General features: G+C 43.1%; 1 protein-coding gene across 1 annotated transcript in view; it reads left to right on the top strand.

Moving 5' to 3' along the window:
* The window catches only part of DTNBP1 (dystrobrevin binding protein 1), a 96,802-nt gene that overhangs the window by 28,349 nt on the left and 51,878 nt on the right, over nt 1–16,575 (top strand). The window contains exon 6 of the mRNA XM_043450152.1: nt 6,367–6,499. Coding sequence (XP_043306087.1) covers nt 6,367–6,499 — 133 coding nt within the window. The remainder of the gene's footprint in view (nt 1–6,366; nt 6,500–16,575) is intronic.

Here is a 16,575-nt window from a genome sequence, read left to right as displayed (position 1 = left end):
CGCTAAGTCGTGTCCAGCTCTTGCAACCCCATGGACTGTAGCCCACCAGTCTCCTCTGTCCATGGAATTTCCCAGGCAAGAATACTGGAGTGGGTTGCTGTTTCCTTCTCCAGGGGACCTTCCTGACCCAGGGATCAAACCTGGGTCTCCTGCACTGCAGACGCCCTCTTGCGTTGCAGGTGGATTCTTTACCAGCTGAGCCACCAGCCCTTTCTTGTTGTTCAGTTGCACAGTGTACTCTGCATATAAGTTAAACAAGCAGGGTGACAGTATACAGCCTTGACGTACTCCTTTCCCAGTTTTGAACCAGTCCATTGTTCCATACTGGGTTCTAACTGTTGTTTCTTGACCAGCATACAGGTTTCTCAGGAGGCAGGTAAGGTGGTCTGCTATTCCCATCTCTTTAAGAATTTTCCAGTTTGTTGTGATCCACACAAAGACTTTAGCACATCAATGAAGGAGAGGTCAATGAAGTAGAGGTAGATGTTTTTCTGGAATTCCCTTACTTTTTCTGTGATCCAATTGATGTTGGCAATTTGATCTCTGGTTCCTCTACCTTTTTAAAGATCCAGCTTGTACATCTGGAAGTTCTTGGTTCACGTACTGTTGAAGCCTAGGTTGAAGGATTTTGAGCATTACTTTGCTAGCGTGTGAAATGAGTGCAGCTGTACAGTAGTTTGAACATTCTTTGGCATTGTGCTTCTTTGGGATTAGAATGAAAACTGACCTTTTCTAGTCCTTGGGCAACTGCTGAGTTTTCCAAATTTGCTGGGATCTTGAGTGCAGCACTTTACAGCATCATCTTTTAGGATATGAAATAGCTCAGCTGGAATTCCATCACATGCACTAGCTTTGTTCGTAGTAATGCTTCCTAATGCCTACTTGACTTCACACTCCAGGATGTCTGGCTCTAGGTGAGTGACCACACCATTGTGGTTATCCAGGTCACTAATGCGGCTGACTGTGATTCAGATCATGAGCTCCTTATTGCAAAATTCAGACTTAAATTGAAGAAAGTATGACCTAGTGGTTTTTCCTACAACACTTATTCTGTGCATTTTACTGTGAAACTGTAAGATGTTTGGAACATATTTATTGAATTCTCCTGAACTGCCACTAGAGGGTAGTCTAATCCTATTCCTATTTTAAAAGTCTAAAATGTCAAGAGCTTTTCTGAATTCTCTCTGTTGCTTGGTTTATTTCGTATGACCTACTTAAAAAGACACCTTCATCTAGAACAGAAGATTCTGTTAATTCTCAGATAACAGTTCTGTAAGAGAATGACAGCCTTGTACTGAGCTTGCTTGCCTCTCTCTTTCAATCTGACCTGACCGGATACATTACTGTTCTGCTTTCTCTGTACAGACTTTGAGAGTGCATCTGGCTAGGAGACTGTCACAGTTTTTACAGTTTCATGAAACAGATTATGTTATGGTCCAGGTTACATTCTGAGATTAGACCCTTCAAGGGACATATTAGCTCCCTTTCGACACGGTTTAGTATATACTGCACAGATCTCATTTGTCCCTTGATGGCTTTCTAATGCCCGCCTCAAAGTTCCTTGTTACCACTCCATTATTACCTTATCACACCAAGAGTGACAAAAGCATTGGAAGACTCTTGTGGTCCTTTAGTACCTGGCCTCCTGTGACCTATGTTTTTGCAGAGATTTCTTTGTTCCCCGAGGCTAATTATTTTTGCTAGAAAATACTCATTAAGTGTGAAGTTATGAATTTTAATGTGCTGCTCCACTCTTCATATGCCAGTGGTTACACTATACATAGTATGTATCTGAAACAAATGGCACAAAGGAAAATTCCAAACAGCACGGCTCTTCCTCTGGGACAGTCTCCACACGAAGGTTTGTGATGCTCTTTCCTGCCCAGGTGTCAGGCTTTCCCAGATGGCCCTTCCCAATAAGATTCCACCCATCTTCCCCACTGATCACTAAATGAGACATATACTGTTGTTATAGGGAGCAAAATGGTGAGGCTGGAACTTCTTGTGAAGGTCCTTTTGTGTCCCTGGAGGCCTGCTAGTGTTTTATGCACGTGCATTCTAATTCTAGTTACCAGATTTACTGAAATCTGTGACTGTTTCCTAGCAGGAGATGAGCAGGGTGTGACAGGGAGATTAAATCTCTGCCTGTTTAAATTCAAAATAAAATATTCAGAGTACATACCATATATGCTTATTATTTAAAGAGATTTTTGTAAAGTTTTTCATATAAAAAGGGAAGAAAATTCATGTTCATTGGTACAGTTCTTATATATTTTATTACTGACCTCAAGCCTGATAAGAGTTAAAATGGAAAAGTTCCGTTGCTGCTTCTGCTTTAGCTCACTGGGGCCTAACTTGATATACTGATAACAGTGTTTTCAAAGTTCTCTGCCCATGTTTAATTCACTCATTGACAAAATTTAGCATAACCTCCTAATATGTAAATTAGATGAATATGAATCATAGATTTACTTTCTTGATTATTATTTTTTGTTTTAGAGTGATAGAATCATTGTATCTCCAGAAATCCTTCTTAACTGAATTCAGCAGACCAGATGTTTTGTTGTTGTTCAGGCACTAATTTATGTCTGACTCTTTGTGACCCCATGGACTACAGGACATCAGGCTTCCCTGTCCTTCACCATCTCCTGAGTTTGCTCAAACTCGTGTCCATTGAGCCGATGGTGCCATCCAACCATCTCATCCTCTGTTGCCCCCTTCTCCTGCTGCCCTCTATTTTCCCAGCATCAGAGTCTTTTCCAGTGAAATAGCTCTTTGCATTAGGTGACCAAAGTATGGAGCTTCAGCTTCAGCATCAGTCCTTCCAGTGAATATTCAGGATTGATTTCCATTAGGGTTGACTGATTGAATCTCCTTGCAGGCAAGGGACTCTCCAGAGTCTTCTCCAACACCACAGTTCAAAAGCATCAATTCTGCGGTTCTCAGCCTTCTTTCTGGTCCAACTCTCACATCCGTACATGACTACTGGAAAGACCATAGCCTTAGCTAGATGGACCTTTTTTTGGCAATGTCTCTGCTTTAATATACTGTTAGGTTTGTCATAGCTTTTCTTCCAAGGAGCAAACATCTTTTAATTTCATGGCTGCAGTCACCGTCTACAGTGACTTTGGAGCCCAAGAAAATGAAATCTGTCACTGCTTCCACTTTGTCCCCATCTATTTGCCATGAAGTGATGGGACTGGATGTTGCAAAAATATAGGCTTTACCCTTAAGATGTTTACAGAATGCTGAGAAAGATAAGAGGACAGGATAGTGGCGTACTGTCAGAGTATGAGTCCTGGGCAGGGTTCATAGGTCAGTGGGAGCACAGATGAAGGAGGGAGAGCTCTGACCTGAACCTGCCAGGGAGATGTGGGGTTGGGGCGGGAAGCAAAGACCCCTCAGGACAGGCAGGCACAGGTGGGACCCTCCTTGGAGTCATAAGCGGTCGTGAAGGAGGGTGTCAGTGAGGCTGGAAAAGTAGTCTCTGGGCAGGGAGTGAGGGGTCCCTGAGTGCTCGGGTAGGGAGTTAAACTGTAAGTTCTCAGGAGCCTTTGAAACTTCTAAAGGGGAGAACTGGGAGTTGGGCAGGAGCCATAATGTGACCCCGGACTCTCCCGGGCACTTGAAGTCTCAGGTTGCCGTCCAGCACCAGGACACAGTGCTGGCCTATACGTCAAAGCCTGTCTGTTACTCAGCCCCCTGTATGCTGAGGATAACATGCCTGATGCTAAAGGAACCAAGTAGCTTAGAGCTAAATGGATTCCATATTGAATGTAATTATTCTAGTTCTTATCACTAATCAAAGTGAAATATCCTTTAAATAATCCTGTTAGCTATGATCGTCTCATAAGACCCTGTCAAACTAGTTCTAACAGAGTGAACTGAACACTCCTTCTTCAGGGCCAGTAGCACGAGCTCCCAGGCTGAGGCTCCCACTCGTTTTTCCATTTAATATAATAAAAAAAAAATAATCTGTACAGCAACTAACACATTAACATCATTTTTCCTGTTTTCCTTTCCATATATATACTCCTCAGGTACCACTGATGACATTTTTGAAAATCTTAGGTGTAATTTTTCATTGATTAAAACTTAGATTTTTGCTAATTGTTTCAGGTTAGGCTTTCCACAGGCACAGGTAATAGCTGTTGTATGTGACCCCTAAAGATAGATTCAAAACTGTTATGAACTACATTATCAGACTTTTCCAGACTTAAACTGATCTACAGTGAAAAATCAATTATGATAAAAGTTATTACCTAAAATGTTCTTGAAGAGGAGTGCTAAACTACTTGCCATGTTTTAACTTTTCAGTAAAATTTAATTTTTCCTCCTAAATCCATGTCTTTTAAGCCGTGAAGTGAAGTTGCTCAGTTGTGTCCAGCTCTTTGCAACCCGATGGGCTGTAGCCCGCCAGGCTCCTCTGTCCATGGGATTCTCCAGGCAAGAATACTGGAGTGGGTTGCCATTTCCTTCTCCAGGGGATCTTCCCAACCCAGGGATCGAACCTGGGTCTCCCGCATTGCAGGCAGATGCTTTATCCTCTGAGCTACCAGGGAAGCCCAAGCCATAGTCCCTACCAAGTACAAAAACACAGATATTTAGTAGAGTTAAAATTTAGGATATTAAAAAATGTAGGGACTTCCCTGGTAGTCCAGTGATTAAGACTCTGCCTTCCAGTGCAGGGGGTGTGGGTTTGATCTTTGTTTGGGGAACCAGGCAGAGGGAACTTCAGTTTCCCCCATAGTTTAAGGGTGTCCCTTGTGGCTCAGCTCTTAAAGAATCCACCTGCAATGCAGGAGACCTGGCTTCAACCCCTGGGTTGGGAAGATCCCCCGGAGAGGGGAAAGGCTCCCCACTCCAGTATCCTGGCCTGGAGAATCCCATGGACTATGGTCCATGGGGTCGCAGAGTCGGACTCGATTGAGTGACTCTTACCGGGGAACCAAGGTCCCACATCCCATACCATGTGGCTAAAAAAAAGTTTTTTAATGTGTTTGTTTCTGGATTTAATATCTGTGGGTCAAACAGATTCATTTAAAACGGGCAAAATTTGCATCTTAGTAAACCTAAAACTGCAGGTTGAAATTCCGGAAAAGAAAAGTGAAAGTATTGGTCGCTCGGTCATGTCCGACTCTCTGCGATCCCATGGACTGTAGCCCAGCAGGCTCCTCTGTCCATGGGATTTGAAACTTGCTCCTTCTGTTGGTGCTACAGAAACTAACTTAGAAGGTCACATGGCAATCTAGCGGCTAAGGGAAGGAATTAGACCCAGCGCCCTTGAATCTTAGCTGTGTGAGTGAAACTAAGGCCGGGAAGCAGCACAGCCAGCTTGCCTTCCCTGCCCCGACCCCCATGACACACATTCCTGCTGAGTCTCATGCTCACCTGTCTATGTCAGATGCCTCTCCTCTGATTTTTCACAGGCCCTCACCCTCTGTCAGGCTGTGTTGTCTCTGAAACATGCCTCCCCTCCACTTTGAGCTCTCTGAGCACACGGTTTCTCTTTTTCATCTTTGTGTTCCAGTGCCTGGGACGTGTGGTGAGTGCCTGATAGACGGCCATGATGCTGTCTAAGGTCTAAAACCTTTGACCTCTAAAACTTTTCTGTTGTCTAAGAAAACAGCTGGTCCTCACCCCTGTAGCTGTGAAATCTTGGTTTACTTAAGCACCTATCAACTGGAAATCATTGTATGAAAGAGAGGCTCAGTTTTGATCCCTGACTGCTTATCACTACCTAGGTGACCTTGGGCAGGGCACTGAAATAATTTCTGCAGGCTGTGGCTTCACTGTTTTAAATGAAGGATTTGACAGAGAGGATCTCCATCTGCTGAGTTCTGCAGCCTAGAGACAATGTGGAGTGGTTGAAAGAGCAGTGGACAGTGAGCGATGCTTCAGTGCCTTGGAGATTTATATATGTCATGTTCAAGGCAAAACAATGCTAAAGTCACTTGAAATCTCAAATATTAAATTATGTTTGGTGTAATTTGTGTTAACTATATTTTGATATATTCTCATTATTTGAAAATTGATCATTCATATGTGGTATATGCGATCATTAGGATGTCAACATTAATCAAGATACTCTGTTTCCCTATCCTGGTTAATGAAGTATCAAGTATTTTGGGAAGTTGTGTCTTAAAAATGTTCGAGATATAAAAATATACTCAAAAAAGATAGCTTGAAATATATTTTAATGTTGGTACATTTTATTTTGCTTCAAGAAGGGTTAATAAAAATTTTAAATAAATGCAAAATAATCTCAACAGTTCAAACTTAGCTTTTAGTCACTTTCCTTTTCTCCATAATCAAGGATTCTGATTTTTGACGTTTGTTTCTTCTTTTGACTTTGTATACTTTCAGCTCATTTAGAGGCTAGTTTTGAGGAGGTAGAAAACCACCTGCTGAATCTGGAGGATTTATGTGGACAGTGTGAATTAGAGAGATACAAACATATGCAGTCCCAACAACTGGAAAATTACAAGAAAAATAAGAGGTGAGTTTGGAAAATTGGCCCCGATATTCATTTGCAATCTCAAAGTTTCCCACAGTACTTTACATGCTACTCTTTGTAAGTTTGGAGTCATAAAAGACAGGGATTTCAGGTAAAACTCTTTAATAAGCTATCCAAAACATGTTTTGTTTTGTTTTGTTGGTATCACTATCTGTTGCCGTTTTATGGAGATGAGGTCTGGAAAGCTGAGCATGGGATAAACGGTGGAGGGAACAGTGCAACAGATAGAACTTCCCAAGAGAGGAGAACCCCTGACCTCGTGTTCTCCAAACGGTAGATCCTGGGTGGCTTTTTCCCTTTGCTTCCTTTCCTTGTCTTTCCTTTAGAGCAGGAGGAAAAGGAACCTGAGTGCTGGCTGTGGAAAGGGGCTCAGCTTTGTCACAGACTGTCTATGAGACCTTCGGGAAGTTATTTAATCTCTTAGCTTCAACATGTGTAGCTTGCAGTGAAGATGACAGTGTCCCCGCCTCCTGGAGTTGTGGTGAGGATTCAGTGAGACGGTCGTTACCAGATGCAGTGCCCTGTCACAGTAGTTATCGTGGTGACTGTTTTCATTGGGCGAACTAGAACTGGAGGTGGGTAACAAGATTTGGAACTATGAAATTTTATATGTTGTTCTTTTCTTCACTGTCACCCAGTGACTTAGATATATTAGATATATAATTAGTACATTATAGTTTATATGTTACAAAATGAGAAGTAAGTGTTTGGAGAACAGCCTCATCTGTAATTTAAGTAAAAGCCGGAGTGTACTGGACAAGTCTTAACATGTGTCACATAACTGAAATATCATTTTAGATCTGGGGTGGTGTCGTAGAAAGAGGGCACTGTTAATAGAGTCCGAAGACCCCAGTCCTGGCTTCATCCGCTACTGATTCTGTGCTCTTGGGCAAGCCATTCACTTTCCTCTATCCTGTTGTAAAACTTTCCTTGACTAGCATTTGGAAGACTTCTTAAAAGATGACGTTGTTAGGCCTCTTTCTGGTGACTCCCAGAACCCTGGCAGCCAATCTTGTCTCCCCTGGGCAGAGAATTGGAGAGGTCATCTGAGAAACTGACCAGCCTGCGAGAAAGGACCTGCAGGGATGGAGACTGGGGAGTCCTCTGATGAAACGGTTGGGTCTGCATCCTTGTGCCCCCTGACGACGAGCCCCACACCTCTGTGTGTGCTCTCATCAGCTTGGTGGTGCCTCACTCTTAAGTATGAACGCACAGCTAAGGAGTAATATCCAATTGAATGAAGGTTCCAAAATGAACAGGGCCAAAATAAATTAAAAATAAACTAGTAATTATTTTTAAAGACCCATGGAGGAATGAGACACTATGATGGGAGCAGAAGAAAACTTAAGAGCAAAAACTAATTAATAACCCCAGGTGAATCTTACAGGAGACCATTTTGCATTTATGAGACACAAATAGAATGCTCTAGAGAAGGGATAATTAGCAAGAAAGCTCTTGGGCATCAAATACATGATTGCAGAAGTAGAAGGCTTTAAGTGAAGCATTAAAAGATGATGTTAGGACTTCCCTGGTGGTACAATGGATAAGAACGCACCTGTCAATGCAGGGGACATGGGTTCAATCCCTGGTACAGGAAGATTCCACATGCCATGGAGCAACTAAGCCCGTGCCACAACTCCTGAGCCTGCCCTCTAGAACTGGTGAGTCACAACTCCTGAAGCCTGCACACCCAGAGCCTGTGCTCCACAAAAAGAGAAGCCACCCCAGGGAGAAGCCCACACACTGAGACGAAGAGTAGTCCCCTTCTCGCTGCAACCAGAGAAACCCTGCACACAGCCGCGAAGACCCAGTGCAGTCAAAAATAAATAATTTAAGAAATAAAGTTGTTTTAGAAGAACAAAAGATAATGTTAAATTTTTACATGAGAGAACAAAAAGACTGAGAAAAGCTGAGAATGTTTAGCAAATTAGAGCATTAATTTTTAAGTCCTATATACTAGGAGCTTCAGAAAGAAAGGGAAGAGAAAAAGGGGAGACATTCACTGAAGAATTAATACAAGAAACTTGTTCAAAACTGAAGGCTGTGACTGAGTTGGAAAGGGTCCCCCAAGGACGTGATGAGGGAGAGAGCCAGAAGTATGTACAGTCAGGGTAAAAAGTCATGAAAACCTTCATAAAGGTCCTAAGGAACTGCAGCTTCTCAGCAGCAACCCTGTAAGTAGAAAATGATTTTTACTGTATATTTATTTACCCCGGTTCAATTCCTGGATCAGGAAGATTCGCTAGAGAAGGGATAGGCTACCCACTCCGGTATTCTTGGGCTTCCCTTGTGGCTCACCAGGTGAATGATCCTCCTATAAGGGGGGAGACCTGGGTTTGATTCCTGGGAAGGGAACAGCTACCCACTCCAGTATTCTGGCCTAGAGAATTACATGGACTGTATAGTCCATGGGGTCGCAAGGAGTCGGATACGACTGAGCGACTTTCACTTTATTTACTTAGCCAAATTTTCAGCCAGTGTGAAGAAATAGTAACTTCCAGCCATACAAGGGCTCCAGTTTAGCTCATGTGCAGACTTTATCAGGAAGTGCCTGGAGGATATGCTCTACAAACGAGGGAATAAACCAGTAAGAAGGAAGATGGAGCATGGAAGAGATATGAGTTGCTCTTAGCGGATCTGTCCAGTTCGGGAGAGAAACAGAATTCCTAGGATGATGGTGAAGAGAAGCTTCAGCGGGTCTGGAGAGCAGCCCAGATGGAAGCAGGAAGAGCCCCCAGAGGATTCCAGGAGCAGTGTTTTCCAGGGCAGACTGTCTGGTGTGCTTGAGCATGTTGAGCTGGGTTTTATAAGCTCTGATGCAGAGTTTGACTATGTATTAGTGATAGGAATGTTTTCTAAAAAACTAAGCAAATAAGGTGACTATTAACAGTAGGAAAATGTAGTTTTACAAGAAAAGAAATAATACATGGCTCAGTTATAGATAATATTTTATATATATATATATACACACACACATTCTGATGATAATTAAATGTGGCATATGGATTCAAGCCAGAATTGTAGGTTATTGGGAAGATGCAGTGAAGTGTGTTTGTGTGGAGGGATGGGAGGGGTTTAAGGAAGCTAATCCTCAGCTTTGACAGCAGGAAATCAGGAAGCAATATTTAAAATGGGAAAAAAATGAATAAATGTCAGTGTTGATATGTTATTTAGAAAAAATGAAGATAAATACTGGAAGGACTAACTGTAGCTGCTTTCAAAGAAGCAGGACAGGGACTTCCCTTATGGTCCAGTGGTTAAGAGTCTGCTCTTCTAGTGCAGGGGGTATGAGTTTGATCCCTGGTCTAGGAACTAAGACCTTGCATGCTGCCTGATGTGGTTTAAAAAAAAAAAAGGACAGGAAGATGGGGAGCACTGAGTGAGGCACTAACCAGCTTCATCATAAATCCCCGTGGGTACTCTTTGACTTAAGAAATATACATGTACTATTTTGATAAACATAAAAATTGGATTTAGAATTTTTTATTAGCTGCAGCACTTCCTGATGTATCTTACAGGAACAGAGGACTGAAAAGATAGCCACTGATAAAACAGTCCATGATCAAATAAGTTCCAGAAACACTTTACCCTGTATTTGCCTTGTGGAACTTTGTAGTACATGTACACATAGTAATGTATTACACGTAGTATGTGTCAATGTATTAAAGGTTCTGAGAAATTTGTTTGACTCACCACTTCATAACTTACTTGTTTACAGAACCAGTTTGTGTGTAATATATATTAAAATTCTGTGAGTTGGTATCCTATAGTATACCATTGAAAAAATTTTCCAAAACCCCAAATTAAACATATGTGGTCCACAAGGGAAGAGTCTCTTAGAAATAAACCTCCTTCCTCTTTAACAAGCAGCCCTATAAACTAAACTAGTGATTTTTCTTTTCTGGCTCTGGAAGAGATAACATGTAATATAAGGGTTGGCCATATGATGTGAGGGCATTACAGTGTTTGCCCACTACATAGCTTTCCAGAAAATCTGGGTCAGACAACTCGATGAGGATGGAGAGAGCAGGGGACTGAAAGGTAGTATCTCCTTCACCTCCAGCGCTAATCATGTCTGTAGTGCCCTGTCTCATCCCACTCCCATCAGGGACTGGGACTGGGCGGGCAGCAATTGTGGGAGTTGGGACAGAGACTGAGTTATTAGTACATGAAGTCATGTAACAGCCTAGGGGCCAAGGTTAAGGCCAGGTCCGTTTCTGACTGTTGCGTTGAAGGAAACAGAATCCATCCCAGGTGTTAGTGCATCTGTAGTTGGGAGTAGATATATGATATTTCATCATGTATTTGATGAGCATTCCCGGCACAGAGGATGAATTCCTGCCTCCTGTGAAAGGAGGAATGTGACCCATTCCAACAGTTATGTGGCAGATTCTCAGTGTGAGCAGAAGGAAAGAGCTTTAGAAGACTCCTGGGGGTGCATCCACCCCTGAAAAACATTTGTACAGGTGGTTACCCCAAGTGGACTTCCCTGGTGGCTCAGTGGTAGAGAATCTGCCCACAGTGCAGGAGACACAGCAGGAAATGTGGGTTCAATCCTGGGCTGGGAAGGTCCCCTGGAGGAGGAAATGGCTACCACTCCAGTGTTCTTGCCTGGAGAGTCCCACGGACAGAGGAGCCCGGTGGGCTACAGTCCGTGGGGTTGCAAAAGAGTTGGATACGACTGAGCACAAGCATGCATTGCCCCGATGTTTCTGCACGGAAGGAGGACATTCTGCTTTAGCTGGTTGCCTGATGAAAGTGACATATAAGCGACTGTAGAGTTGTGGGGGGAAAATACCCATAAACAGCTTTTGTAATAACTCTTCTGCATATAAAGTGGTATTAGAATGGCTGATTGCTCTTATGGGCAGGAATAGACACCCCCTTGATCAGTAGAAAACATCAGAGAGTGGACAGACCATGGCTGTAGGCAGAGACAAGTACTGTACCAGTAGTTGGGTTGTCAGAGGTTCAGAAGACAAGCTAGCCGTTACAAGTGTAACTGCTGGATGCCTTGTGTCGGTTTTCATAACCAATAGGAAGTATATTTTTCATCAAGTAAGAAGCATTAATATTGACTATATGAGCCAAAATAAAGAACATAAGACCATTTCCATGGGTTTGTCTAAGCTAGCAGTGAGAGAAATGGACTTGAGATATGGAAGTCAGCTTGCATTTGACTTCCCAGGTGGCTCAGATGGTAAAGAATCTGCCTGTAATGCAGGAGACCTGGGTTCGATCTCCCGAAGAAGGGACTGGCTACCCACTCCAGTATTCTTGCCTGGAGAATTCTGTGGACAGAGGAGCCTGGTGAGTTACAGTCTAGGGAGTCGCAAAGAGTCCGACACGACTGAGCGAGTAACATTTGCATTTGTAGCCACAGATGTGGGGAGAAATGGATGGTCAGTGTGTACATGGTTTTTAAAAAGGGTAATTTCAGACAGTTGTATTGAAGAAAATAACCCAGGGTAATGTGAGTGGTGGGGAGGGAGGGCCCTTCCTGGAGGACACGTGAGAACTGAGACCTGAGTAAGGAGGCAAGCACGCGGGGCTGGCGTGTGACGCCCTCCCCTGCAGAGGGGGAGCAGGCACGTTTAGGAGAGTGGAGAAGTGGAGCTAAAAGGAGATATAGAATTTAGACCTCCCTGAGTTTGTCATCTTTTCATTACCACCATAATATTCCTTAGAATGATTATTGAGATTCTTTCATAATAATTACATTAAAATCATACATAAACTAGTGATCTAATTAAAATATTTTTTAGTTCCAGAGTTCTAGATCCTTTGTTTTCCCCTTCAGTTTGTAGCATACCATCAGAATTTCTCTGAAAATAGCTGCATCTTAAAGAACAGTGTGATTTTAGTAAGTTAGCCTAATTATAAATGACTCATAATTTTAACACAGTCTTCCATTGGACTTGAAATCTGCTTTGGGGCATACTGAACTCTAGAAGCATTTTTCACTAATTCATTTAGGCTTTGAAACTTAATTGTCATCCCTTATAAACTGTCTCTTGTGAGCGGGGCTGGCGGGGGGGGGGGCGCGGCACGGCTTCAGTTGATAAGATTTAGTGCCCAGGCAGATTCTGAAGAAGTCATCGTCCCTTTTGCTTTCTGTGTTACAGCTAATGTTAAGGAACTGTGCGCTTCTTTGTTTTTGTGCTGTTGTTGATGTGGACTGTAGACTAAGTTTTGCTGTTGTTGTTCAGTTCCTCAGTCCTGTCTGACTCTCTGCAACCCCATGGACTGCAGCACGCCAGGCTTTCCTGTCCTTCACTATCACCCAGAGCTCGCTCAAACTCATGTCCATTGAGTCGGTGATGCCCTCCAACCTTCTCATCCTCTGTCGTTCCCTTCTCCTCTTGCCTTCAATCTTCTCCAGCATCAGGGTTTTTTCCAATGAGTTGGCTTTTTGCATCAGGTGGCCAAAGAATGGAAGCTTCAGCATCAGTCCTTTCAATGAATAGTCAGGGTTTATTTCCTTTAGGATTGACTGGTTTGATCTCCTCAGTCCAAGGAACTCTCAACACCACAGTTCAAAGGCATCAGTTCTTCAGCGCTCAGCCTTCTTTGTGATCCAGCTCTCACACGCATACCTGACTACTGGGAAAACCATAGCTTTGACTAGCTGGGCCTTTGTCGGGAAAGGTCTCTGCTTTTTAATACACTGTATAGGTTTGTCATAGCTTGTCTTCCAAGGAACAGGCATCTTTTAATTTCATGGCTGCAGTCACCATCTGCAGAGATTTTGGAGCCCAAGAAAATACAGCCTGTCACTGTTTCCATTGTTTCCCCATCTATTTGCAACAACAACAGCAAAACTATTTACCATGAATGGCAAATAGATGCACTGGATGCCATGATCTTAGTTTTTTGAATGTTGGGTTTTAAGCCAGCCTTTTCACTTTCCTCTTTCACTTTCGTCAAGAGGCTCTTTAGTTCCTCTTCACTTTTCTGCCATAAGGGTGGTGTCATCTGCATATATGAGGTTATGCAGACTAAGTTTAGAAAAGAGGCTCTTTAGTTCCTCTTCACTTTTCTGCCATAAGAGTGGTGTCATCTGCACATCTGAAATTATGCAGACTAAATTTGTTTAGAAAAATCTTTAAGGCAAAGAATGACAGATTTGAGATGTTATGGCATGTCTTTAGTAGTATTTGACCAGCTTACATTCTAGAGAATAACCCACCAAACTCCTGAGCTTCAAGAAATGATTGTCCACTGGACAGGTCATGGTCACAGGTATGCCTGTTCTTCCATTTCAGAGAGTTGAGGGGATTGTGCTGGGCAGACTTGCCACAGGTCTGGCTTTGCTGAGAACACGACAGGAGAAGCCAGTGGCATTCTCCAAGGTGAAGGTGACTCTGGAACCAGAAGAGGAGGTCTGGTGGAGACGGGCAGGAAGGCAGTAACTAGCCCCTGAGGTTCTGTGTGGAGGTGGTTTGGATGCTGAATGGGAAATAGATGAGCAGAGTGTCCCCTCAGGCAGAGCTTTTATGTGAAGGGTCCTCCCCAGGTGGAGGAACATGGAACCAGACTGACTCTCCCCCCGACCCAGCCAGAAACCAGACACAATGAATGAAATAACACTCGTTAGGACACTGTACATTGGGCAGAGAGGAGACGTGATCCTTGATCAGTAGGCGACAAGCCCTGTGGCGGCCCCGCATTCTGCCTGGAGAGTTTCCAGGCTGCATGCAGGAAGGAAATCCAGGTAGAGTCTGGCAGACTCTCTGAGTTGAAGAGTGGAGCTGAGCGTCCGGAAACCCAAGATAGCTGGAGTTTACAGGGCACAGAACCAGAGAGCAGGAATACCGAGAGTCTGCAGAGGGCTCCCCAGAAAGGTCAGCAGGGGACCGGTCATTCCCGTGAGCAAACGACGCAGGGAGGAGGAGGAGGGGACTAGCACCCAGTAGGATTGGTTAGCAGTGCCCATCAGCCAGAGACTGAGAATTCCTGGGGACGTCCCCGGGAAGGCTTCCCTCAACAGTTAGACCTTGCCTGAGCCCCGTTCCAGACCTGCTTAACTAATCATAGAAGCGAGCATCAAAGAGGTCGCTGTATCCCAGCGAGAATGTTTGTAGAAATACAAAAATAGCTAGTAGTCAACAAGGTAGATCATTCCAACAGGCTGCTTATGAATGGACAAGATGCATGACACACCAAAGTTCAACTGAGTTTGCCAGAGAAAGATGGTCTACAGGTTGTGTCATATTAAGACATCAACGGAGACTAAATCCATGATGCACTTTAAATATTTAACCTGTATTTTTATTATTAACTCTTTAGGTAACTTAAACCCATTGACAAATCAGTCCTTATTTACCTGGCCTCTTGAAGCTGTCTCTAACACTTGCATCCTAAGTTTTCTTCTCTACTGCCATTGTAGATGCTATAGTTCTGTTATTCTCTTGGGTTTTGTTATTAGTTATTGCTTCCTCTCATTGTGAGTAATAAAGATGTCTTATTCTGTAACATAGCCCCTCCGCAGGATCTGTGTAAGGAGCAAATGACAACAGGGTCTAAGAGTTTTGAGAAAATTACCTCAAGCAGGTGGGCCAGTTCTTCTCCTCCCTGAGGGTGAAAGTCTCTCAGTCGTGTCCGACTCTTTGCGACCCCATGGACTATACAGTCCATGGAATTCTCCAGGCCAGAATACTGGAGTAGGTAGCCTTTCCGTTCTCCAGGGGATCTTCCCAACCCAGGGATTGAACCCAGGTCTCCTGCATTATGGGCAGATTCTTTACCATCTGAGCCACAAGGGAAGCCCAAGAACTTTATCCAACGTCTACCCTCTCAGCCACAAACTCACCAAGCCAGCAAGGGTACACATCTTCAGGACTGCAGAATGCTTAAAAGATTACAGAAGATTAGGTAAGAGTGAATAGTAGCTGGTCTTTCATGAGAGAGATCTTGTAAGATCTTTCCTATCCATCAGTCATAACAAAGGGACACCCTTCTACTGTGTTCGATACAAAAAGTATTGCTGGTCAATACAAAAAAATTGCCCCTAAATATTTTCAAATGTGAAAAAAAAGAATGTTAGAGTTGATCTGCCTTACATTTTTAATGTGGTATTTTGCCATCTAGAATCATTGTGTTAGATTTTTATCATGGGTTTGTCCTGAGGAAGCAGTTTAGTGTTTAAAGAAAGTATCCTTTCATCTCTGAGATGATTGTGTTTATGGAGACATTTATCCAGGGCTCCAATCTTTTAAGTTTGTTTCTGTGGGTCTGATTTAGTTGACTTCTATACATGCACAGATTTAATATACTTCTTGCAACATTCCATGGATTTATTTGTTAATGTGATGCTTTTTTTTTGTTTGTTTTTATTCTGCCCTCATAACTCAACCCCTGTGGAGAAAATGATGAAATAGCAGCTTCACCCTTTGGAAATATTATTAGCTTTTGAGTCTAGTGTTATTTGTTGAGTGTTTTAGTTTCAGGGTTTGTTATGCTAAATTTTGTGATAGCATTTGCTGAACTGAGTAAAATTTAAAATATAGTAAAAACCTAAAGGGAGGCATTTCAATTCTTCCTACTTAATTGATCTGAAAATATTATTAAACTTTGGAAATGAAGAGACTCAGAGTTTTGAAATTGCAAGAGTCAAAACAAGTTGTTATCATATCAGATGAGATACTACGTGGCCAAGTTTTTTTTTTTTTTTTAATAAAGACTAAATCCTTCCTAGTTAGAACAAGCGCTTCTTTTAAGAAGCAGGTATGTTTAGTCCTTCTGCAGCCAGAGTTCTTGGTAACCCGACTTGCTGAGTGTGCGTTGTGTGTGGCTCTGTGTACACGTGTGATCAGGGCAGATGACACATCATCTTTGCACCTCAGGATCTTGGCAGTGTGGTTGTAGAGATGACGTGTGTGCTAAGTCACTTCAGTTGTGTCTGACTCTGTGCGACCCTATGGTTTATAACCTGCCAGGCTCCTCTGTCCATGGGACTCTCCAGGCAAGAATACTGGAGTGGTCGCCATGCCCTCCTCCAGGGGATCTTCCTGACCCAGGGATGGAACCCACATCTCTTACGTCTCCTGAATTGGCAA

Source organism: Cervus canadensis, chromosome 28, assembly GCF_019320065.1.
Source record: "Cervus canadensis isolate Bull #8, Minnesota chromosome 28, ASM1932006v1, whole genome shotgun sequence".
Classification (NCBI taxonomy): Eukaryota; Metazoa; Chordata; class Mammalia; order Artiodactyla; family Cervidae; genus Cervus; species Cervus canadensis.
Note: the sequence above shows the minus strand (reverse complement) of the source record. Positions and strands in the feature narration are given on the sequence as shown.